Source organism: Oncorhynchus keta, chromosome 1 (genome assembly GCF_023373465.1).
Source record: "Oncorhynchus keta strain PuntledgeMale-10-30-2019 chromosome 1, Oket_V2, whole genome shotgun sequence".
Lineage (NCBI taxonomy): Eukaryota > Metazoa > Chordata > Actinopteri > Salmoniformes > Salmonidae > Oncorhynchus > Oncorhynchus keta.
The window spans coordinates 11,167,117-11,193,464 of record NC_068421.1 but is presented as its reverse complement, the minus strand read 5'-3'; the positions used below and the strand labels follow the sequence as shown (position 1 = coordinate 11,193,464).

Below are 26,348 nucleotides of genomic sequence, written 5' to 3'. Positions count from 1 at the left end.
GGTTTATACACTGACTGTTCCAAACATTAGGAACACCTGCTCTTTCCATAGCACAGACTGACCAGCTGAAAACTATGATCCCTTTTCAATGTCATCACCCGTCATCACTTCAATCAGTGTAGGATGAAGGAAAACGTTTCATTTTTGTTAATTTTTATGTTTAGCTCACATAATATAATTTATAAGTATGCAATAAGGTGTCTATAATATAATAAAAGTGGCAAAAAATAAATGTAGACCTTGATAAATGCATTTCAATAGCTTCCAAAATATATTTTACAACGTTGGTGGAGTGCCAAGATGGAGTCACGGTGGCTTCAATCTAGTCATCTAGTGTATATGTAAATCGTTGATTGCCACCTGTAGCCTACCTGCCTCTCGTTGGCTCATTGCCCACCACTGTAACAAGATCCCTACTTTACAATACACTTTCAGTAAAGGAAAGCAAGTAAAGTTCAAGTCAAATAAAGGACAGGCAGGCCATGTTAACAATACATCTTTACTTCCCTACGAAAACATTTACAATCAGTGGGGATGATCCATCCAATCAGTGTGGATGATCCATCCAATCAGTGGGGATGATCCATCCAATCAGAGGGGATGATCCATCCAATCAGAGGGGATGATCCATCCAATCAGTGTGGATGATCCATCCAATCAGTGTGGATGATCCATCCAATCAGTGTGGATGATCCATCCAATCAGTGTGGATGATCCATCCAATCAGTGGGGATGATCCATCCAATCAGTGTGGATGATCCATCCAATCAGTGGGGATGATCCATCCAATCAGAGGGGATGATCCATCCAATCAGAGGGGATGATCCATCCAATCAGTGTGGATGATCCATCCAATCAGTGTGGATGATCCATCCAATCAGTGTGGATGATCCATCCAATCAGTGGGGATGATCCATCCAATCAGTGGGGATGATCCATCCAATCAGTGGGGATGATCCATCCAATCAGTGGGGATGATCCATCCAATCAGTGGGGATGATCCATCCAATCAGTGGGGATGATCCATCCAATCAGTGTGGATGATCCATCCAATCAGTGTGGATGATCCATCCAATCAGTGTGGATGATCCATCCAATCAGAGGGGATGATCCATCCAATCAGTGTGGATGATCCATCCAATCAGTGGGGATGATCCATCCAATCAGTGTGGATGATCCATCCAATCAGTGTGGATGATCCATCCAATCAGTGTGGATGATCCATCCAATCAGTGGGGATGATCCATCCAATCAGTGTGGATGATCCATCCAATCAGTGTGGATGATCCATCCAATCAGTGGGGATGATCCATCCAATCAGAGGGGATGATCCATCCAATCAGAGGGGATGATCCATCCAATCAGTGTGGATGATCCATCCAATCAGAGGGGATGGAGGGGATGATCCATCCAATCAGTGGGGATGTGTGATCCATCCAATCAGATGATCCATCCAATCAGAGGGGATGATCCATCCAATCAGTGGGGATGATCCATCCAATCAGAGGGGATGATCCATCCAATCAGGATGATCCATCCAATCAGTGGGGATGATCCATCCAATCAGAGGATGATCCATCCAATCAGTGGGGATGATCCATCCAATCAGTGGGGATGATCCATCCAATCAGAGGGGATGATCCATCCAATCAGAGGGGATGATCCATCCAATCAGTGTGGATGATCCATCCAATCAGTGTGGATGATCCATCCAATCAGTGTGGATGATCCATCCAATCAGTGTGGATGATCCATCCAATCAGTGGGGATGATCCATCCAATCAGAGGGGATGATCCATCCAATCAGAGGGGATGATCCATCCAATCAGTGGGGATGATCCATCCAATCAGAGGGGATGATCCATCCAATCAGTGGGGATGATCCATCCAATCAGTGGGGATGATCCATCCAATCAGTGGGGATGATCCATCCAATCAGTGTGGATGATCCATCCAATCAGTGGGGATGATCCATCCAATCAGTGTGGATGATCCATCCAATCAGTGTGGATGATCCATCCAATCAGTGTGGATGATCCATCCAATCAGTGGGGATGATCCATCCAATCAGTGGGGATGATCCAATGATCACTAGGCTACTTATGCAGATTCCTATACAGAAACATTCAGACATTGATGTGCCTATACAAATATGATATAAAGGCTAATTAAATGAAAATCCCTCTAAATTCACAGTACAAAAGGTGACATTTTGACAACAAATACATTTTTAACGGCCACCTTTCTGAGACATCTCAGATGATCTCACAAATACAGTGTATTTCTACCACCATAGCAAGCCAGCGCAGCAATGACTGTTTAAAAAAAAAACGAACTAAGGCTCAAACTAATTCATAAAAAAATACAAAAAAAAATCAGGACAACATTAATAAAGTCAAATATATAGTTATCATAAGGACGGGACCTATCCATCTACCATATATATCCATGTGAGCATAGATATCTCTCTGTTGCAGCTCTGTGTTTGGTTGTAAGTCCTACTCTCTCAGAACTCCATTGGTATACATTAGTAAAAAAACTACATAGAGTGTTATGACATCACAGGAAACTAGGAAACAGACTCCACAATGAAATGCTGATTCGTCCCTAGTTAGTGCAACGTGTCCTGTATCACTGGCCCTAGTGTGCTTCCAGATGAGTGTTTTTGTCTGCCCATAGTGTGTGTTTGTGTGTGTTTGTGCGTCCCTCCCTAACCCTAATAATCAACATTGCCTGTCGTAGCTTGAACTTCAGTGGCCACCGTAGCAAGCGAGGCCGAGGTCCCTGTCCCAGACCCGTCACGTGGTTTGGAACGCGGCCGCATCATATCCTCCGTGTTGAACTCGGGCTTGACCAGCAGGACGTAGCACTTGGGTAGGAAGATGCAGGCTAGCAGGCCGAAGCTGGACGCCAGGATGGCAAAGATCTGCACGGCCACCATGAACTTACCACGTGTACTGAGATAGGCTGGGACGAAGGAGCTCCACACGATGAAGAACACCAGCATGCCGAAGGTCAAGCACTTCGCCTCACTGGAATCAAGAAACCCCAACAAGTTTAAAAATGGTCTAAAGCAAGTAACAAAATGAAATTCAAATGAGCGCAACAACTCTCAGGGTGTTCTCGCACTTGGTCCCTTTCAGACAATTTATTTTGAGAATTTTGCGGTTCGCTGAATTTTTTGTGTGCGGTGTGAACACTACTAAAGGAACTCTGACCCCTCAAAGGAGCCCCAAAAGTGAATCGAACAGAGACCATCTTCGAGAGGTGTTCCGGGTTCGGTTCGCTTGAATTCCGTGTTTTTTTTTAGGACCATGTGAACGCAAAGCTTCCCAGGATGACTTGTCATTATTCCAGCACCACACACTAGACTACTGTTATAACCCCTCACACTAGACTACTGTTATAACCCCTCACACTAGACTACTGTTATAACCCCTCACACTAGACTACTGTTATAACCCCTCACACTAGACTACTGTTATAACCCCTCACACTAGACTACTGTTATAACCCCTCACACTAGACTACTGTTATAACCCCTCCACTAGACTACTGTTATAACCCCTCCCCTAGACTACTGTTATAACCCCTCCCCTAGACTACTGTTATAACCCCTCACACTAGACTACTGTTATAACCCCTCCCCTAGACTACTGTTATAACCCCTCCACTAGACTACTGTTATAACCCCTCACACTAGACTACTGTTATAACCCCTCCCACTAGACTACTGTTATAACCCCTCCCCTAGACTACTGTTATAACCCCTCACACTAGACTACTGTTATAACCCCTCACACTAGACTACTGTTATAACCCCTCCCCTAGACTACTGTTATAACCCCTCCCCTAGACTACTGTTATAACCCCTCCCACTAGACTACTGACATAACCCCTCACACTAGACTACTGTTATAACCCCTCACACTAGACTACTGTTATAACCCTCACACTAGACTACTGTTATAACCCCTCCCCTAGACTACTGTTATAACCCCTCACACTAGACTACTGTTATAACCCCTCACACTAGACTACTGTTATAACCCCTCACACTAGACTACTGTTATAACCCCTCACACTAGACTACTGTTATAACCCCTCACACTAGACTACTGTTATAACCCCTCACACTAGACTACTGTTATAACCCCTCACACTAGACTACTGTTATAACCCCTCACACTAGACTACTGTTATAACCCCTCACACTAGACTACTGTTATAACCCCTCACACTAGACTACTGTTATAACCCCTCACACTAGACTACTGTTATAACCCCTCCCCCTAGACTACTGTTATAACCCCTCCCACTAGACTACTGTTATAACCCCTCACACTAGACTACTGTTATAACCCCTCCCACTAGACTACTGTTATAACCCCTCCACTAGACTACTGTTATAACCCCTCACACTAGACTACTGTTATAACCCCTCACACTAGACTACTGTTATAACCCCTCCCCTAGACTACTGTTATAACCCCTCCCCTAGACTACTGTTATAACCCCTCACACTAGACTACTGTTATAACCCCTCCCCTAGACTACTGTTATAACCCCTCCCTAGACTACTGTTATAACCCCTCCCCTAGACTACTGTTATAACCCCTCACACTAGACTACTGTTATAACCCCTCCCCCTAGACTACTGTTATAACCCCTCACACTAGACTACTGTTATAACCCCTCCCCTAGACTACTGTTATAACCCCTCACACTAGACTACTGTTATAACCCCTCCCTAGACTACTGTTATAACCCCTCACTAGACTACTGTTATAACCCCTCCCCTAGACTACTGTTATAACCCCTCACACTAGACTACTGTTATAACCCCTCACACTAGACTACTGTTATAACCCCCACACTAGACTACTGTATAACCCCTCCCCTAGATTACTGTTATAACCCCTCACACTAGACTACTGTTATAACCCCTCCCCTAGACTACTGTTATAACCCCTCACTAGACTACTGTTATAACCCCTCCCCTAGACTACTGTTATAACCCCTCACACTAGACTACTGTTATAACCCCTCACACTAGACTACTGTTATAACCCCTCACACTAGACTACTGTTATAACCCCTCCCCTAGACTACTTTATAACCCCTCACACTAGACTACTGTTATAACCCCTCACACTAGACTACTGTTATAACCCCTCACACTAGACTACTGTTATAACCCCTCCCACTAGACTACTGTTATAACCCCTCACTAGACTACTGTTATAACCCCTCCCCTAGACTACTGTTATAACCCTCACACTAGACTACTGTTATAACCCCTCACACTAGACTACTGTTATAACCCCTCAAGACTACTGTTATAACCCCTCCCCTAGACTACTGTTATAACCCCTCACACTAGACTACTGTTATAACCCCTCACACTAGACTACTGTTATAACCCCTCACACTAGACTACTGTTATAACCCCTCACACTAGACTACTGTTATAACCCCTCACACTAGACTACTGTTATAACCCCTCCCACTAGACTACTGTTATAACCCCTCACACTAGACTACTGTTATAACACCTCACACTAGACTACTGTTATAACCCCTCACACTAGACTACTGTTATAACCCTCACACTAGACTACTGTTATAACCCCTCACACTAGACTACTGTTATAACCCCACACACTAGACTACTGTTATAACCCCTCACACTAGACTACTGTTATAACCCCTCACACTAGACTACTGTTATAACCCCTCACACTAGACTACTGTTATAACCCCACACACTAGACTACTGATATAACCCCTCACACTAGACTACTGTTATAACCTCTCACACTAGACTACTGTTATAACCCCTCACACTAGACTACTGTTATAACCCCTCACACTAGACTACTGTTATAACCCCTCACACTAGACTACTGTTATAACCCCTCACACTAGACTACTGATATAACCCTCACACTAGACTACTGTTATAACCCCTCACACTAGACTACTGTTATAACCCCTCACACTAGACTACTGTTATAACCCCTCACACTAGACTACTGTTATAACCCCTCACTAGACTACTGTTATAACCCCTCACACTAGACTACTGTTATAACTCCTCACACTAGACTACTGTTATAACCCCTCACACTAGACTACTGTTATAACCCCTCACACTAGACTACTGTATAACCCCTCACACTAGACTACTGTTATAACCCCTCACACTAGACTACTGTTATAACCCCTCACACTAGACTACTGTTATAACCCTAACACTAGACTACTGTTATAACCCCTCACACTAGACTACTGTTATAACCCCTGACTATCTTATAACCCCTCACACTAGACTACTGTTATAACCCCTAGACTACTCTTATAACCCCTCACACTAGACTACTGTTATAACCCCTCACACTAGACTACTGTTATAACTCCTCACACTAGACTACTGATATAACCCCTCACACTAGACTACTGTTATAACCCCTCACACTAGACTAGTGTTATAACCCCTCACACTGGATGTAGGTTATAACCCCTAACACTAGACTACTGATATAACCCTCACACTAGATGGACTGTTTATAACCCCTCACACTAGACTACTGTTATAACCCCTCACACTAGACTAGTGTTATAACCCCTCACACTAGACTAGTGTTATAACCCCTAACACTAGACTACTGATATAACCCCTCACACTAGACTACTGATATAACCCCTCACACTAGACTACTGATATAACCCCTCACACTAGACTACTGTTATAACCCCTAGACTACTGATATAACCCCTCACACTAGACTACTGTTATAACCCCTAACACTAGACTACTGTTATAACCCCTCACACTAGACTACTGTTATAACCCCTTACCAGACTACTGTTATAACCCCTCACATGGACTACTGTTATAACCCCTCACACTAGACTACTGTTATAACCCCATACACTAGACTACTGTTATAACCCCTCACACTAGACTACTGTTATAACCCCTCACACTAGACTACTGTTATAACCCCTCACACTAGACTACTGTTATAACCCCTCACACTAGACTACTGTATAACCCCTCACACCAGACTACTGTATAACCCCTCACACTAGACTGGATAACCCCATACACTAGACTACTGTTATAATCCCTCACACTAGACTACTGTTATAACCCCTGGACTAGACTACTGATATAACCCCTCACACTAGACTACTGTTATAACCCCTCACACTAGACTACTGTTATAACCCCTCACACTAGACTACTGATATAACCCCTCACACTATACTACTGTTATAACTCCTCACACAAGACTACTGCACCCCCCCCCGTCATAAACCCTCACCAAAATGTGTGCTGAATCACAACATAGGGTAGAACGTCTAATCTAGCTCTTAAAGGGACCGTATACCATTTTCAGTTACAGCATTATTTATTCTGCAGTTAATTCTATTGCTATTTATTCTGTTAGCAATACAGTATACATGTTAATAATATCTTCTGATTGCATTTAGTTAAAATATGAGACATGATCAATTGTAATCTATTAGCTTCCAAAATGTACGTAGGTACATCTAGCTGTGCCGACAACGTATTCTGATTGAAAGGCTCGTCCTGCACTTTGTCAAAACCCAGAGTGAATGTTGGAAAAAGATCTTGGTTCCTTCCTGAACAAAGCTATGAGAATGTAAAGAGAACATAGCTGAAGGGCACTGTCAGAAGAGTTGAGTCCTCATTCAAAGGCAAAAGGCAGTGTGAACACAAAGACATGAGTTCTTCTGCTTATTTTGTTTGTTTTTACCCCAGAGTTCACTTTAAAGAGGACTGAGATCCATTCTAGTAAAGAGGACTATATGTGAAAACACCCTTAGATAGTCAATCATAAGTTACGCAATGGTAATATATGTTATGTTAGATTCTGGGTGAAACTTAGACCATTGTTATACTCATAAGGAGAGTGTCTAACTGTGAACGAGATTCGTTTTTACATCACAAGTTAATGCTTATCTGTAGGATGTAGGATGTTAGATGGATGTAGGAGTTAGATGGATGTAGGAGTTAGATGGATGTAGGAGTTAGATGGCTGTAGGATGTTAGATGGATGTAGGAGTTAGATGGCTGTAGGATGTTAGATGGATGTAGGAGTTAGATGGATGTAGGATGTTAGATGGATGTAGGAGTTAGATGGATGTAGGAGTTAGATGGATGTAGGATGTTAGATGGATGTAGGAGTTAGATGGATGTAGGAGTTAGATGGATGTAGGAGTTAGATGGATGTAGGAGTTAGATGGATGTAGGAGTTAGATGGATGTAGGAGTTAGATGGATGTAGGATGTTAGATGGATGTAGGAGTTAGATGGATGTAGGATGTTAGATGGATGTAGGAGTTAGATGGATGTAGGAGTTAGATGGATGTAGGAGTTAGATGGATGTAGGAGTTAGATGGATGTAGGAGTTAGATGGATGTAGGAGTTAGATGGATGTAGGAGTTAGATGGCTGTAGGAGTTAGATGGATGTAGGAGTTAGACGGATGTAGGAGTTAGACGGATGTAGGAGTTAGATGGATGTAGGAGTTGGATGGCTGTAGGAGTTAGATGGCTGTAGGAGTTAGATGGATGTAGGAGTTAGATGGATGTAGGAGTTAGATGGATGTAGGAGTTAGATGGATGTAGGAGTTAGATGGCTGTAGGAGTTAGATGGCTGTAGGAGTTAGATGGATGTAGGAGTTAGATGGATGTAGGAGTTAGATGGCTGTAGGAGTTCGATGGATGTAGGAGTTCGATGGATGTAGGAGTTAGATGGATGTAGGAGTTCGATGGTTTTGGGGATGTGTAGGGGAGACAGGTGGAGAGCTTAGAACTGTATAACGTTTACATTATGTCAGGGTATGTCACTGAGGGAGAGAGGGTAATGTATAACGTTTACATTATGTCAGGGTATATCACTGAGGGAGAGAGGGTAATGTATAACGTTTACATTATGTCAGGATATGTCAGGGTATGTCACTGAGGGAGAGAGGGGAATGTATAACGTTTACATTATGTCAGGGTATGTCACTGAGGGAGAGAGGGTAATGTATAACGTTTACATTATGTCAGGGTATGTCACTGAGGGAGAGAGGGTAATGTATAACGTTTACATTATGTCAGGGTATGTCACTGAGGGAGAGAGGGTAATGTATAACGTTTACATTATGTCAGGGTATGTCACTGAGGGAGAGAGGGGAATGTATAACGTTTACATTATGTCAGGGTATGTCAGGATATGTCACTGAGGAAGAGAGGGAATGTATAACGTTTACATTATGGCAGGGTATGTCAGGATATGTCACTGAGGGAGAGGGGATATGTCACTGAGGGAGAGAGGGTAATGTATAACGTTTACATTATGTCAGGGTATGTCAGGATATGTCACTGAGGGAGAGAGGGATATGTCACTGAGGGAGAGAGGGTAATGTATAACGTTTACATTATGTCAGGATATGTCACTGAGGGAGAGAGGGGAATGTATAACGTTTACATTATGTCAGGATATGTCACTGAGGGAGAGAGGGTAATGTATAACGTTTACATTATGTCAGGGTATGTCACTGAGGGAGAGAGGGGAATGTATAACGTTTACATTATGTCAGGGTATGTCAGGATATGTCACTGAGGGAGAGAGGGATATGTCACTGAGGGAGAGAGGGTAATGTATAACGTTTACATTATGTCAGGGATATGTCACTGAGGGAGAGAGGGGAATGTATAACGTTTACATTATGTCAGGGTATGTCAGGATATGTCACTGAGGGAGAGAGGGATATGTCACTGAGGGAGAGAGGGTAATGTATAACGTTTACATTATGTCAGGATATGTCACTGAGGGAGAGAGGGGAATGTATAACGTTTACATTATGTCAGGATATGTCACTGAGGGAGAGAGGGTAATGTATAACGTTTACATTATGGCAGGGTATGTCACTGAGGGAGAGAGGGGAATGTATAACGTTTACATTATGTCACTGGGTATGTCAGGATATGTCACTGAGGGAGAGAGGGATATGTCACTGAGGGAGAGAGGGTAATGTATAACGTTTACATTATGTCAGGGATATGTCACTGAGGGAGAGAGGGAATGTATAATGTTTACATTATGTCAGGATATGTCACTGTCACTGAGGGAGATAGGGTAATGTATAACGTTTACATTATGTCAGGGTATGTCACTGAGGGAGAGAGGGGAATGTATAATGTTTACATTATGTCAGGATATGTCAGGGTATGTCACTGAGGGAGAGAGGGTAATGTATAACGTTTACATTATGTCAGGGTATGTCACTGAGGGAGAGAGGGTAATGTATAACGTTTACATTATGTCAGGGTATGTCACTGAGGGAGAGAGGGGAATGTATAACGTTTACATTATGTCAGGGTATGTCACTGAGGGAGAGAGGGTAATGTATAACGTTTACATTATGTCAGGGTATGTCACTGAGGGAGAGAGGGGAATGTATAACGTTTACATTATGTCAGGGTATGTCACTGAGGGAGAGAGGGGAATGTATAATGTTTACATTATGTCAGGGTATGTCACTGAGGGAGAGAGGGTAATGTATAACGTTTACATTATGTCAGGGTATGTCACTGAGGGAGAGAGGGGAATGTATAACGTTTACATTATGTCAGGATATGTCACTGTGAAGACATCAGGGATCCTCTGGGAGGAGAAGAGACACAGTCTGGTACCAGTCACCATGACAGCCTTGAGTTGGGGAGGAGTGAGCACTTTGGTGTAGAGGTCAGGTTAGATGAAGTGAGGAAGAACAGATATCACTATCTGGAGGAGGAGTCTCAGCCTAGGAGAAAGGGTTAAATATCAGTGCTTGTGTGTAATGTTGTTTTGTCTGAATCCAGCTGTATCGACCCTTTGGGAAGAATTGGGTAAGCCTCTCTAGTGTCCGTGAGTTATTTACTCTGAAAATTATAACCTAACAGTTATAATAAGTTAAGTTGCAAAGTTATGTTAGCTTAACGTCTATGTTAGCTCTTAGCCTACAGCTAGCCAAGTCTTTAAAATGCTAAGCTAAGTAAGTTCCAGGTCCACTAGCTACCCGAAGGAGTCCTTCAGTTTGCATGCCATGAAGGTGACTAGCTACCCAAAGGAGTCCTTCAGTTTGTGTGCCATGAAGGTGACTAGCTACCTGAAGGAGTCCTTCAGTTTGCATGCCATGAAGGTGACTAGCTACCCAAAGGAGTCCTTCAGTTTGCGTGCCATGAAGTTGACTAGCTATCCGAAGGAGTCCTTCAGTTTGCATGCCATGAAGGTGACTAGCTACCCGAAGGAGTCCTTCAGTTTGTGTGCCATGAAGGTGACTAGCTACCCAAAGGAGTCCTTCAGTTTGTGTGCCATGAAGGTGACTAGCTATCCGAAGTTGTCTTCCAGTTTGTGTGCTATGAAGGTGACTAGCTACCTGAAGTTGTCTTCCAGTTTGCGTGCTATGAAGGAGAAGACGAAGGCCAACAGGGCCAGCAGGATGTCGTAGCCGAAGACACAGCAGATGAAGACCACAGAACCCTGGTCACACTCCAGGATGATCTTGATGTTCTGCGCCGCCGTGTTTTTCACTGGGTGCGGTGGCAGGATGACGAGCCACACCGCGCACGCCACGGCCTGGATCAGTGTTGCTATGGCAGCCAGGACCCTCTGGTGGGCGGGACGGAGAGAGTCCACATCGGGGTTGCCAGCGGTTACGGCGTTGTTGTTGTTGTTGATGTTGCCATTGGTGACAATGACATCAGGGCTGGTGTCAGCGGCGGCGGCCTGAGCTGCAGCCTTGGCAGTGGCTTTGGCCTTGGACCTGGCAGCCTTCAGAACCCGGGCCCTGAGCATAAGGACTGCAGCCTTACCTAGAACAACACGTCATCAGGGTTAAAGGGGAGGTTTGTGTGAGCAATGTGGTAAGAGCTGTACTCTACTGTAGCCACTGAGTATCCATCATGTCATTTACAGCCAATGATTCCTTAAGGGCTAGACTAGCCGCTAAAGTCTGGATTTGGAGAGCGAGAGAGAGAGCAAGAGCGAGAGCGAGAGCGAGAGAGAGAGATAGAGAGAGATGAAGGTAGAGAGAGAGAGAGAGAGAGAGAGAGAGAGAGAGAGAGAGAGAGAGAGAGAGAGAGAGAGAGAATGAGAGAGAGAGAGAGAGAGGTGTAGAGAGAGAGAGAGAGAGAGATAGAAGGTAGAGAGAGAGAGAGAAGGTAGAGAGAGAGAGAGATGAAGGTAGAGAGAGATGAAGGTAGAGAGAGATGAGGTAGAGAGAGAGAGGAGAGAGAGATGAGAGGAGAGAGAGAGAGAGAGAGAGAGAGAGAGAGAGAGAGAGAGAGAGAGAGAGAGAGAGAGGTAGAGAGAGATGAAGGTAGAGAGAGAGAGGTAGAGAGAGAGGGTAGAGAGAGAGAGAAGGTAGAGACAGAGAGAGAGAGAGAGAGAGAGAGAGAGAGAGAGAGAGAGAGAGAGAGAGAGAGAGAGAGAGAGAGAGAGAGAGGCAGGGAGACACTTTGACCCACCCATGATGGAGGAGAGGCAGAGGGAAAACCCCAGGGCCAGGCCCACCTGGCTGGTCATGCAGCTCCAGGGCTGGGGCTCTCCCAGGAAGACGATGGAGGACAGGAACGTCACCACCAGGGAGAACAGCAGGGAGAAACTCAGTATGGGGTCGTTGGCCTTCACCAGTGGAGTACCCAGGTTGACCAGGAAGACCATCTGAAGTAGAATATTATACACACCAGGATTGGGGTCCTTTCGAATTGAAGTCACCCAATTCAGGTAGTAAACTGAAATTCCAATTCCAACATTTTTCACAAATTCCATATTCAAGGATTTCTCAATAAACTGAAAAGGAGAAAATGTATTTTTTTTAAAGTTCCTGAGTGACTTCAATACGAATTGACCCAAACCCTTATACACTTCAGGTTGTCTGTCATAAATGGCAGTGAATACTACCCGATTTACTGTAATTATGTCTCCTCGTAATTCCAACAGACAAATCTCCAATAACACCCTATTCCCCAATATTCCACTAGTTTTTGCTGCCTTTGGCTACACACCCCCACAGCCAGGGTGATCAGCGCTCCAACGGCTGATATCACTATGAGTGTGATGCCCAGAGGTTCACTGAAGTCCAGGAACTCGATGGTCTTGGGGACGCAGGTGTCTCGGGCCGCATTAGACCAGTAATCCTCAGTGCACTGGATACACTCCCTGGCGTCTGACAGAGGAGGCAGAGAAGATGTCAGGTCAGTCTAACACACAGAAACAGAAACAATCTAACAAAGTTGTTAGAATATCCTTCAAGCTACATATCATTTTTTTTTAAACAACAACAACCGTGGACTCAATTCAAACCAACTCTGCTGCACAGTTTTATTATTTTGTATTATTTGTTTATTTCTCCTTTATTTATTTAACCAGGTAGGCTAGTTGAGAACACCTTTATTTAACCAGGTAGGCTAGTTGAGAACACCTTTATTTAACCAGGTAGGCAAGTTGAGAACACCTTTATTTAACCAGTTAGGCTAGTTGACAACACCTTTATTTAACCAGGTAGGCTAGTTGAGAACACCTTTATTTAACCAGGTAGGCTAGTTGAGAACACCTGTATTTAACCAGGTAGGCTAGTTGAGAACACCTTTATTTAACCAGGTAGGCTAGTTGAGAACACCTTTATTTAACCAGGTAGGCTAGTTGAGAACACCTTTATTTAACCAGGTAGGCTAGTTGAGAACACCTTTATTTAACCAGGTAGGCTAGTTGAGAACACATTTATTTAACCAGGTAGGCTAGTTGAGAACACCTTTATTTAACCAGGTAGGCTAGTTGAGAGCACCTTTATTTAACCAGGTAGGCTAGTTGAGAACACCTTTATTTAACCAGGTAGGCTAGTTGAGAACACCTTTATTTAACCAGGTAGGCTAGTTGAGAACACCTTTATTTAACCAGGTAGGCTAGTTGAGAACACCTTTATTTAACCAGGTAGGCTAGTTGAGAACACCTTTATTTAACCAGGTAGGCTAGTTGAGAACACCTTTATTTAACCAGGTAGGCTAGTTGAGAACACCTTTATTTAACCAGGTAGGCTAGTTGAGAACACCTTTATTTAACCAGGTAGGCTAGTTGAGAACACCTTTATTTAACCAGGTAGGCTAGTTGAGAGCACCTTTATTTAACCAGGTAGGCTAGTTGAGAGCACCTTTATTTAACCAGGTAGGCTAGTTGAGAGCACCTTTATTTAACCAGGTAGGCTAGTTGAGAACACCTTTATTTAACCAGGTAGGCTAGTTGAGAACACCTTTATTTAACCAGGTAGGCTAGTTGAGAACACCTTTATTTAACCAGGTAGGCTAGTTGAGAACACCTTTATTTAACCAGGTAGGCTAGTTGAGAGCACCTTTATTTAACCAGGTAGGCTAGTTGAGAACACCTTTATTTAACCAGGTAGGCTAGTTGAGAACACCTTTATTTAACCAGGTAGGCTAGTTGAGAACACCTTTATTTAACCAGGTAGGCTAGTTGAGAACACCTTTATTTAACCATGTAGGCTAGTTGAGAGCACCTTTATTTAACCATGTAGGCTAGTTGAGAACACCTTTATTTAACCAGGTAGGCTAGTTGAGAGCACCTTTATTTAACCATGTAGGCTAGTTGAGAGCACCTTTATTTAACCATGTAGGCTAGTTGAGAACACCTTTATTTAACCATGTAGGCTAGTTGAGAACACCTTTATTTAACCAGGTAGGCTAGTTGAGAACACCTTTATTTAACCAGGTAGGCTAGTTGAGAACACCTTTATTTAACCATGTAGGCTAGTTGAGAACACCTTTATTTAACCAGGTAGGCTAGTTGAGAACACCTTTATTTAACCAGGTAGGCTAGTTGAGAACACCTTTATTTAACCAGGTAGGCTAGTTGAGAACACCTTTATTTAACCATGTAGGCTAGTTGAGAACACCTTTATTTAACCAGGTAGGCTAGTTGAGAACACCTTTATTTAACCAGGTAGGCTAGTTGAGAACACCTTTATTTAACCAGGTAGGCTAGTTGAGAACACCTTTATTTAACCAGGTAGGCTAGTTGAGAACACCTTTATTTAACCAGGTAGGCTAGTTGAGAACACCTTTATTTAACCAGGTAGGCTAGTTGAGAACACCTTTATTTAACCAGGTAGGCTAGTTGAGAACACCTTTATTTAACCAGGTAGGCTAGTTGAGAACACCTTTATTTAACCAGGTAGGCTAGTTGAGAACACCTTTATTTAACCAGGTAGGCTAGTTGAGAACACCTTTATTTAACCAGGTAGGCTAGTTGAGAACACCTTTATTTAACCAGGTAGGCGAGTTGAGAACACCTTTATTTAACCAGGTAGGCTAGTTGAGAACACCTTTATTTAACCAGGTAGGCTAGTTGAGAACACCTTTATTTAACCAGGTAGGCTAGTTGAGAACACCTTTATTTAACCAGGTAGGCTAGTTGAGAACACCTGTATTTAACCAGGTAGGCTAGTTGAGAACACCTGTATTTAACCAGGTAGGCTAGTTGAGAACACCTTTATTTAACCAGGTAGGCTAGTTGAGAACACCTTTATTTAACCAGGTAGGCTAGTTGAGAACACCTTTATTTAACCAGGTAGGCTAGTTGAGAACACCTTTATTTAACCAGGTAGGCTAGTTGAGAACACCTGTATTTAACCAGGTAGGCTAGTTGAGAACACCTGTATTTAACCAGGTAGGCTAGTTGAGAACACCTGTATTTAACCAGGTAGGCTAGTTGAGAACACCTTTATTTAACCAGGTAGGCTAGTTGAGAACACCTTTATTTAACCAGGTAGGCTAGTTGAGAACACCTTTATTTAACCAGGTAGGCTAGTTGAGAACACCTTTATTTAACCAGGTAGGCTAGTTGAGAACACCTTTATTTAACCAGGTAGGCTAGTTGAGAACACCTTTATTTAACCAGGTAGGCTAGTTGAGAACACCTTTATTTAACCAGGTAGGCTAGTTGAGAACACCTTTATTTAACCAGGTAGGCTAGTTGAGAACACCTTTATTTAACCAGGTAGGCGAGTTGAGAACACCTTTATTTAACCAGGTAGGCTAGTTGAGAACACCTTTATTTAACCAGGTAGGCTAGTTGAGAACACCTTTATTTAACCAGGTAGGCGAGTTGAGAACACCTTTATTTAACCAGGTAGGCGAGTTGAGAACACCTTTATTTAACCAGGTAGGCTAGTTGAGAACACCTTTATTTAACCAGGTAGGCTAGTTGAGAACACCTTTATTTAACCAGGTAGGCTAGTTGAGAACACATTTATTTAACCAGTTAGGCTAGTTGAGAACACCTGTATTTAACCAGGTAGGCTAGTTGAGAACACCTGTATTTAACCAGGTAGGCTAGTTGAGAACACCTTTATTTAACCAGGTAGGCTAGTTGAGAACACCTTTATTTAACCAGGTAGGCTAGTTGAGAACACCTTTATTTAACCAGGTAGGTTCTAGTTGAGAACACCTTTATTTAACCAGGTAGGCTAGTTGAGAACACCTTTATTTAACCAGGTAGGCTAGTTGAGAACACCTTTATTTAACCAGGTAGGCTAGTTGAGAACACCTTTATTTAACCAGGTAGGCTAGTTGAGAACACCTGTATTTAACCAGGTAGGCTAGTTGAGAACACCTGTATTTAACCAGGTAGGCTAGTTGAGAACACCTTTATTTAACCAGGTAGGCTAGTTGAGAACACCTTTATTTAACCAGGTAGGCTAGTTGAGAACACCTTTATTTAACCAGGTAGGCTAGTTGAGAACACCTTTATTTAACCAGGTAGGCTAGTTGAGAACACCTTTATTTAACCAGGTAGGCTAGTTGAGAACACCTTTATTTAACCAGGTAGGCTAGTTGAGAACACCTTTATTTAACCAGGTAGGCTAGTTGAGAACACCTTTATTTAACCAGGTAGGCTAGTTGAGAACACCTTTATTTAACCAGGTAGGCTAGACATAGTTGAGAACACCTTTATTTAACCAGGTAGGCTAGTTGAGAACACCTTTATTTAACCAGGTAGGCTAGTTGAGAACACCTTTATTTAACCAGGTAGGCTAGTTGAGAACACCTTTATTTAACCAGGTAGGCTAGTTGAGAACACCTTTATTTAACCAGGTAGGCTAGTTGAGAACACCTTTATTTAACCAGGTAGGCTAGTTGAGAACACCTTTATTTAACCAGGTAGGCTAGTTGAGAACACCTTTATTTAACCAGGTAGGCTAGTTGAGAACACCTTTATTTAACCAGGTAGGCTAGTTGAGAACACCTTTATTTAACCAGGTAGGCTAGTTGAGAACACCTTTATTTAACCAGGTAGGCTAGTTGAGAACACCTGTATTTAACCAGGTAGGTTAGTTGAGAACACCTTTATTTAACCAGGTAGGCTAGTTGAGAACAAGTTCTCATTTGCAATTGCGACCTGGCCAAGATAAAGCAAAGCAGTGGGAACAGACAACACAGAGTTACACATGGAGTAAACTAGTGCAAATGAGTGCAGTGGTAATAAAGCTCTGTTAGGGATTGATAAGGTGACCACAATGATACATCACCTGTGGTGTTGCTGATCTCTCCGTCGGCACAGGGTATGCAGTCGAAGCAGCAGACGGGCTCCCCCTGCCTGATCCCCTTCCTGGTACCAGGCTGGCAGCTCTCACTGCACACTGATCTCGGAGTCTGATGGGAGACATGGAGGGAGACAGTCAGATAGGGAGGGTAGGAGACAGATAGGGAGGGTAGGAGACAGTCAGATAGACAGGGAGGGAGGGAGACAGCCAGATAGACATGGAGGGAGACAGTCAGATAGGGAGGGAGGGAGACAGTCAGATAGGGAGGGTAGGAGACAGTCAGATAGACAGGGAGGGAGGGAGACAGCCAGATAGACAGGTAGGGAGACAGTCAGATAGACAGGGAGGAAGACAGCTAGGGAGGGAAGGAGACAGTCAGGGAGGGAAGGAGAGAGTCAGGGAGGAAGGAGACAGTCAGATAGACAGGGAGGGAGACAGAGATAGGGAGGGAAGGAGACAGTCAGATAGACAGGGAGGGAGACAGTCAGCTAGGGAGGGAGGGAGACAGTCAGGGAGGGAGGGAGACAGTCAGGGAGGGAGGGAGACAGTCAGATAGACAGGGAGGGAGAGAGACAGGATAGACAGGGAGAGAGACAGTCAGATAGACAGGGAGAGAGACAGTCAGATAGACAGGGAGGGAGGGAGACAGCTAGGGAGGGAGGGAGACAGCCAGATAGACATGGAGGGAGACAGTCAGATAGACAGGGAGGGAGACAGTCAGATAGAGAGGGAGGGAGACAGTCAGATAGACAGGGAGGGAGGGAGACAGTCAGATAGACAGGGAGGGAGACAGTCAGATAGACAGGGAGGGAGACAGTCAGATAGACAGGGAGGAGAGACAGTCAGATAGACAGGGAGGGAGGGAGACAGCCAGATAGACATGGAGGGAGGAGACAGTCAGATAGACAGGGAGGGAGACAGTCAGATAGACAGGGAGGAAGAGAGCTAGGGAGGGAAGGAGACAGTCAGAGAGGGAAGGAGACAGTCAGGGAGGGAAGGAGACAGTCAGATAGACAGGGAGGGAGGGAGACAGTCAGGGAGGGAAGGAGACAGTCAGGGAGGGAAGGAGACAGTCAGATAGACAGGGAGGGAGGGAGACAGTCAGGACAGGAGGGAGAGGAGACAGTCAGATAGACAGGGAGGAGACAGTCAGATAGACAGGGAGGGAGGAGACAGCAGATAGGGAGGGAGGGGACAGCAGAGGAGGGAAGGAGACAGTCAGATAGACAGGGAGGAGACAGTCGGATAGACAGGGAGGGAGGGAGACAGCCAGATAGACAGGGAGGGAGGGAGACAGCCAGATAGACAGACAGCCAGATAGACAGGGAGGAGACAGTCAGATAGACAGGGAGGGAGACAGTCAGATAGACAGGAGGGAGGAGACAGCCAGATAGACAGGGAGGGAGACAGTCAGATAGACAGGGAGGGAGACAGTCAGATAGACAGGGAGAGAGACAGTCAGATAGACAGGGAGGGAGACAGTCAGATAGACAGGGAGGGAGGGAGACAGTCAGGGAGGGAAGGAGACAGTCAGATAGACAGGGAGGGAGACAGTCAGATAGACAGGGAGGGAGACAGTCAGCTAGGGAGGGAAGGAGACAGTCAGGGAGGGAAGGAGAGAGTCATGGAGGAAGGAGACAGTCAGATAGACAGGGAGGGAGGGAGACAGTCAGGGAGGGAAGGAGAGAGTCAGGGAGGGAAGGAGACAGTCAGATAGACAGGGAGGGAGGGAGACAGGGAGGGAAGGAGACAGTCAGATAGACAGGGAGGGAGACAGTCAGATAGACAGGGAGGGAGGGAGACATCTAGGGAGGGAGGGAGACAGTCAGGGAGGGAGGGAGGAGACAGTCAGATAGACAGGGAGGAGACAGTCAGATAGACAGGGAGGGAGACAGTCAGATAGACAGGGAGGGAGAGAGACAGTCAGATAGACAGGGAGGGAGGGAGACAGCCAGATAGACAGGGAGGGAGACAGTCAGCTAGACAGGGAGGAGACAGTCAGATAGACAGGGAGAGAGACAGCCAGATAGACAGGGAGAGAGACAGTCAGATAGACAGGGAGGGAGACAGTCAGGGAGGACAGGGAGGGAGACAGTCAGGGAGGGAAGGAGACAGTCAGATAGACAGGGAGGGAGGGAGACAGTCAGGGAGGGAAGGAGACAGTCAGATAGACAGGGAGGGAGACAGTCAGATAGACAGGGAGAGAGACAGTCAGATAGACAGGGAGGAGACAGTCAGATAGACAGGGAGAGAGACAGTCAGATAGACAGGGAGGAGACAGTCAGATAGACAGGGAGGGAGGGAGACAGTCAGGAGGGAAGGAGACAGTCAGATAGACAGGGAGGGAGACAGTCAGATAGACAGGGAGGGAGACAGATAGCTAGGGAGGGAAGGAGACAGTCAGGGAGGGAAGGAGAGAGTCATGGAGGAAGGAGACAGTCAGATAGACAGGGAGGGAGGGAGACAGTCAGGGAGGGAAGGAGAGAGTCAGGGAGGGAAGGAGACAGTCAGATAGACAGGGAGGGAGGGAGACAGGAGGGAAGGAGACAGTCAGATAGACAGGGAGGGAGACAGTCAGATAGACAGGGAGGGAGGGAGACAGCTAGGGAGGGAGGGAGACAGTCAGATAGGGAGGGAGGAGACAGTCAGATAGACAGGGAGGGAGACAGTCAGATAGACAGGGAGGGAGACAGTCAGATAGACAGGGAGGGAGGGAGACAGTCAGATAGACAGGGAGGGAGAGAGACAGCCAGATAGACAGGGAGGGAGACAGTCAGATAGACAGGGAGGAGACAGTCAGATAGACAGGGAGGAGGAGACAGCCAGATAGACAGGGAGAGAGACAGTCAGATAGACAGGGAGGGAGACAGCTAGGGAGGGAAGGAGACAGTCAGGGAGGGAAGGAGACAGTCAGGGAGGGAAGGAGACAGTCAGATAGACAGGGAGGGAGGGAGACAGTCAGATAGAGGGAGGAGACAGTCAGATAGACAGGGAGGAGACAGTCAGATAGACAGGGAGGGAGGGAGACAGCTAGGGAGGGAAGGAGACAGTCAGATAGGAGGGAAGGAGAGACAGTCAGGGAGGAAGGAGACAGGGAGGGAGGGAGACAGCTAGACAGGGAGGGGACAGCGAGGGAGGGAAGGAGACAGTTAGATAGACAGGGAGGGAGACAGTCAGATAGGGAGGGTAGGAGACAGTCAGATAGACAGGGAGGGAGAGAGACAGTCAGATAGACAGGGAGGGAGAGAGACAGTCAGATAGACAGGGAGGAGACAGTCAGATAGACAGGGAGAGAGACAGTCAGATAGACAGGGAGGGAGACAGCCAGATAGACAGGGAGAGAGACAGTCAGATAGACAGGGAGGGAGACAGTCAGATAGACAGGGAGAGAGACAGTCAGATAGACAGGGAGGGAGACAGTCAGATAGACAGGGAGAGAGACAGTCAGATAGACAGGGAGAGAGACAGCCAGATAGACATGGAGAGAGACAGTTAGATAGACAGGGAGGGAGACAGTCAGCTAGGGAGGGAATGAGACAGTCAGATAGACAGGGAGGGAGGGAGACAGTCAGGGAGGGAAGGAGACAGTCAGATAGACAGGGAGGGAGACAGTCAGATAGACAGGGAGAAAGACAGTCAGATAGACAGGGAGAGAGACAGTCAGATAGACAGGGAGAGAGACAGTCAGATAGACAGGGAGGGAGACAGTCAGATAGACAGGGAGGGAGACAGTCAGATAGACAGGGAGGGAGACAGTCAGATAGACAGGGAGAGAGACAGTCAGATAGACAGGGAGAGAGACAGACAGATAGACAGGGAGGAGAGACAGTCAGATAGACAGGGAGGGAGACAGTCAGATAGACAGGAAGGGAGACAGTCAGATAGACAGGAAGGGAGACAGTCAGATAGACAGGAAGGGAGACAGTCAGATAGACAGGAAGGGAGACAGTCAGATAGACAGGGTACACACATATCACTGTCTTTGTCTTCTCACTACAGTATCTCACTGACCTCCAGCTCATCATTGTTCCACACTATGGATGCATTGTCGATAGTCATCATGGCATCTGGGGCTACTGTGCTGTTGAATTGGCCAATCGTCACGTAGGAGATCTCCCCGTCACCTTTCACTTGCCAGTTTATGATGTCATAGTAGCCGTCCACATCTCCGTCCATGAAGAATAAAGGTTCTTTGGTGTGGGGGACGTGGAACCACACGTTCTTCAGGTAGTACATCAACTAGAGGAGAAAGGAGAAGATGGATCATATTAAACCTACAGCGGTTACACCCAAGATGCAACTACAAATGTACACACACACACACACACACACACACACACACACACACACACACACACACACACCATCATTGTCTCCACACTATGGATGCACACACACACACACACACACACACACACACACACACACACACACACACACACATACATACATACATACATACACACACACACACAGAGACACACACACACACACAGACACAGACACACACACACACACACACACACACACACACACACACACACACACACAGACACACACACACATACATACATACATACATACATACAGACATACATACATACATACATACAGACACAGAGACACACACACACAGACAGACACAGACAGACACACAGACTGACCTGCCAAGGCTCAAATTTGGTGATGTCAGCACAGCTGTTGTTGTTGAAGGGCCCCTGGCCAGGCTCACAGATCTCCATGTTATGCAAGGCATGGGCCACAGTGTACACAGCCTTATACACACTGTAATACATTATATCGTCATCATCATCATCATCGCTATCACTGTCGTCATCATCATCATCATCATATCTACCTGTATGTGATGCGTAGCTGGGTCACGTCAGAGTAGGTATTATTCAGTTTCCCCAGGGACTCCTGTCCCGAACACAGACCCTCAGGCACCCCTCTGACTGCCCTGGACAGGCTTGTGTTGCCCCCCACTGCTGTTTTCGCCAGCCTCAGAGCCCGGCCGTAGTCCAGCGTGCAGTTGAACGCCGTTTCCCAGAATTCCTCAGTGAGCGGGTTGGAGTAGGGGTCTATGTTTAGCAGGTGACGCTGGAGACCGGGGATCTCAGCACGCTTCAGACCGAATCCCAGGGTACCGCCCAGCAATGAACTCACCTGGACACAGAAAACACCCAACATATCAGGGAACACCGTTTTCGAATAAAAATGGTCACTCTGCTGACTCTAATTCTATCGTCCCTGTGACCCCTGGTTGAACCTAACCATTAGTTGACCCCCTCACCCCAGGCTGGTTGATGAGTGCGGAGGTGACCCAGGCCTCGCTGGCGATCCAGGTGCGGTTGGTGACATTGTGTTGGATCAGCTCCTGGATCAGAGGGCTCAGGTCCACATCAGAGGAGAACACAACAATGATTTTAGCGGTCGACTCCACCACCGTCTCCACAATACGCCGGATGTCCTCTGGAGAGCTCACCTGCACAGGACAGGAAACAGTAGGGAGGACGGGGTTCCAAATCTTTATTAACTTGTGTATGGTAAAAGCAAATTGATGGAGAGAAATTGAGGGGAAATAGACAGAAGAAGAGAGAGAAGAAGAGAGAGAATAAGAGAGAGAATAAGAGAGAGAAGAAGAGAGAGAAGAAGAGAGAGAAGAGAATGAAGAAGAGAGAGAAGAAGAGAGAGAAGAAGAGAGAGAAGAAGAGAGAGAAGAAGAGAATGAAGAAGAGAGAGAAGAGAGAGAAGAAGAGAGAGAAGAGAGAGAGAAGAAGAGAGGCAGAAACAGAGACAGAGAGAGACACTGAGGGCTGTGATGTAATGGAAACAGTAACCGGTCACCTTGGGCAGAGTCTCAGAGAAAGAGATGCAGACCCCAGCCTCCTCCACCTGTTCCTTGAAGGCCTTGATGCCATACTTCCCATAGTCGTCGTCCGCGGCGATGGTTCCCACCCAGGTCCACCCAAAGTGCAGCACCAGGCGGGCCATTGCCTCAGACTGGTAGACGTCGTTGGGGATGGTCCTCAGAAAGGTGGGAAACTGGAACTTACTGTCCAACACAGAGCAGGACGACGAGTAACTCACCTAGAGACGAGGAGAGAAGGATGAGAGAGAGAGAGGGAGAGGGAGAGAGAGAGAGAGAGAGAAAGAGAGAGAGAAAGAGAGAGAGGAGAGAGAGAGAAGAGAGAGAGAGAGAGAGAGAGAGAGAGAGAGAGAGAGAGAGAGAGAGAGAGAGAGAGAGAGAGAGAGAGAGAGGAGAGGAAGAGAGAGAGGAAGAGAGAGAGAGAGAGAGAGAGAGTGAGAGGGAGGAGAGAGGGAGAGAGAGAGGAGAGAGGAAGGAAAGAGGGAGAGAGAGAGAGAGAGAGAGGAGAGAGAGAGAGAGAGAGAGAAGGAGAGAGAGAGAGAGAGAGGAGAGAGAGAGGAAAGAGAGAGGAGAGAGAGAGAGAGAGAGAGAGAGAGAGAGAGAGGAGAGAGAGAGGGAGAGAGAGAGAGAGAGAGAGAGAGAGAGAGAGAGAGAGAGAGAGAGAGAGAGAGAGAGAGAGAGAGAGAGAGAGAGAGAGAGAGAGAGAGAGAGAGAGAGAGAGAGAGAGAGAGAGAGAGAGAGAGAGGAGAGGAGGAGAGAGGAGAGAGAGGAGAGGAGAGGGAGAGAGAGGAGAGAGGGTGAGAGAGGGAGGAGAGAGGGAGAGGAAAATGTCCACTGGATTAGGCCACACCACACCTAGATAGATATAGGAGCTGCAGTGAAGAGAGAGTATTGTATGTATTAATATGTAGATAGACAGAGATACCTGGGGGAAATAGTAGAGTCCCAGTATGCGTGCGGTGGCGATGGACAGGTCTGACCCCCCAGCCCCCACTAGAGCGGCCAGGGGAGCCCCTGTGCCACAGCGGTAGTTGGGCACGGCCTCTTCCTGCCCCGTCAGGTAGGTGAGGGTGCCCTCCACAGCCTTGGAGATGGTGAAACAGGAGTCGTAGATGACATATCCCAGGTCCGTGTCGGGGAGGAGGTCTGTCCGCTTGTTGATCTCATCAATGGCGAAGAGCATTGTCTGAGTCCAACGAAACGTCCGGAAGTTAAACCTGGATGAGAAGTGATGATGATGACGGTGATAATGATGATGGGAAAGAGTTAGAAATAGTAATAATAGTAGTAGTTACCATCTTGAATAGTGCTGTATATGCAATATATTATAAAAGGTAGTGAAGTTGCATTACGCCGCCACTAGAGTGCGACAAACGATCACAATATTGGTGGAATGACAACAAGCCAAGATCATCATAATTTAGTTTATTGACTAATATAGGAGCAGTTCAGATCTAGGGGGCTGTAGGGAGAGTTTAGGGATGATGGTGATTGTTGAGTCACCGATTGGATGAGGGAGCAGGACCTTGAGGGGAGGAGGAGGGGGGTGACTCAGTCGAGAAGCAATTCCCAGAATGTTCTGGTTCTAAATAACATTCACATAATATTTGAAATACAACAGGACTAACTTACTCTAATTTCGAAAATGTTCCCACATTCACACCGTCACTCTGTCCACCTCGCAATCCAGTTTAACTGCCTTAAACTCCTGAGTAATATAATGTGATTGTATCCCATGACACGAAATATTCACCGGTACTCACCCCTCGCATCCCAGGGACAGCGGCACCGAGGAGCTGTTGGTATTGGCTGAGGCGATGCGGCGGTGAACGGGAAACATCCCTCCCACGACCACCTTTTTCTTATCTACGTTCCTGTAGCCGTTCAGGTTAAACTTGGCCTTCAGTTTACAGGTGGACTCCGCCGAGATGGACGCGTGAAAGTGGAGAAAAGCACATAATCCACACAGTAACCGGTATTTCCAACTGAATCCAGTATTATCCATGATGTGAACGTGTGGTATAAAGTAGCTTGTTCACAGTGTCGGGCTCTGAAGAAACAGCATCGGTACAAGCAGGTGCCTCTGCCAAATCTCAGGAGATGACTATCGGCAGTGTTGCATAACATAATTTGACAAAACAGCCTCTTCATGGAGACATGAGATAAACAAAAAGGACTGTTGCGGTTCATAGATTATGAACATTATTGACTGTAATAAATTCATGAAAATAATTACATTAAATGTGTCTAATAAAAATAATAACTAAGAATTGAGCAGATTATAGGCCTAGGCTATATGCGCCTTAGTGTTAAAATATATATTGTGTCGCTTGCATTACTTTATATTAGCCTATATGGTTTTGCATTTTTGGCCTTCTAATCAAAATTACAAAGTTATAAATGAAGGACACATGACAGTGGAAGTGTAGGCTAAATAACCTTGTGTAAAGTGGGACGCCTAATTATGAGTTAGAAAATTCAAAATAAAGTACAAATGAATTGTCTGGCATGTGATTGTCTGTCTGTATTCATGTTAACGACATAACACACAGCGCCACGGGGCTCTGATTTAATTGGCAGCACCATGTGGTGATCTGCACTGGAGATGCGAATGAGCGCTCACGGGACATTGGCCGTAATGCTCAGTAATTACCTCGGCATACTGTATCGTTTATTCCGAAGCGTCCTCTGGGTCTCTCGCTGCCGTGAGTCTGAACTTGTCGACACTTGTCCTTCAATCATCAGGGAGAGAAACACCTGAACCCCCGCGGTGGAGAGACACCGGTGGGACAGTATCGCTGGCGGTGTTCAGTTTGCACAAACAGGTGGCTTCTCGAGTTGACACTTTAAGCCTACTGAA

The 26,348-nt window shown here is 45.8% G+C and overlaps 1 protein-coding gene across 1 annotated transcript; it reads right to left on the bottom strand.

The window, feature by feature from the left end:
* Window positions 1-1,570: 1,570 nt before the first annotated feature.
* Window positions 1,571-25,562, bottom strand: LOC118373397 (vomeronasal type-2 receptor 1). Its single transcript, XM_052500891.1, has 12 exons — window positions 25,252-25,562; window positions 24,414-24,705; window positions 23,467-23,709; window positions 22,913-23,104; window positions 22,478-22,785; window positions 22,284-22,404; window positions 21,631-21,858; window positions 17,605-17,728; window positions 13,070-13,230; window positions 12,530-12,725; window positions 11,440-11,875; window positions 1,571-3,032 (listed from the first exon to the last, which is right to left on the bottom strand). The coding sequence occupies exons 1-12, from the start codon at window positions 25,491-25,493 to the stop codon at window positions 2,717-2,719; spliced, it is 2,859 nt and encodes a 952-aa protein (XP_052356851.1). The 5' UTR covers window positions 25,494-25,562; the 3' UTR covers window positions 1,571-2,716.
* Window positions 25,563-26,348: the final 786 nt, after the last annotated feature.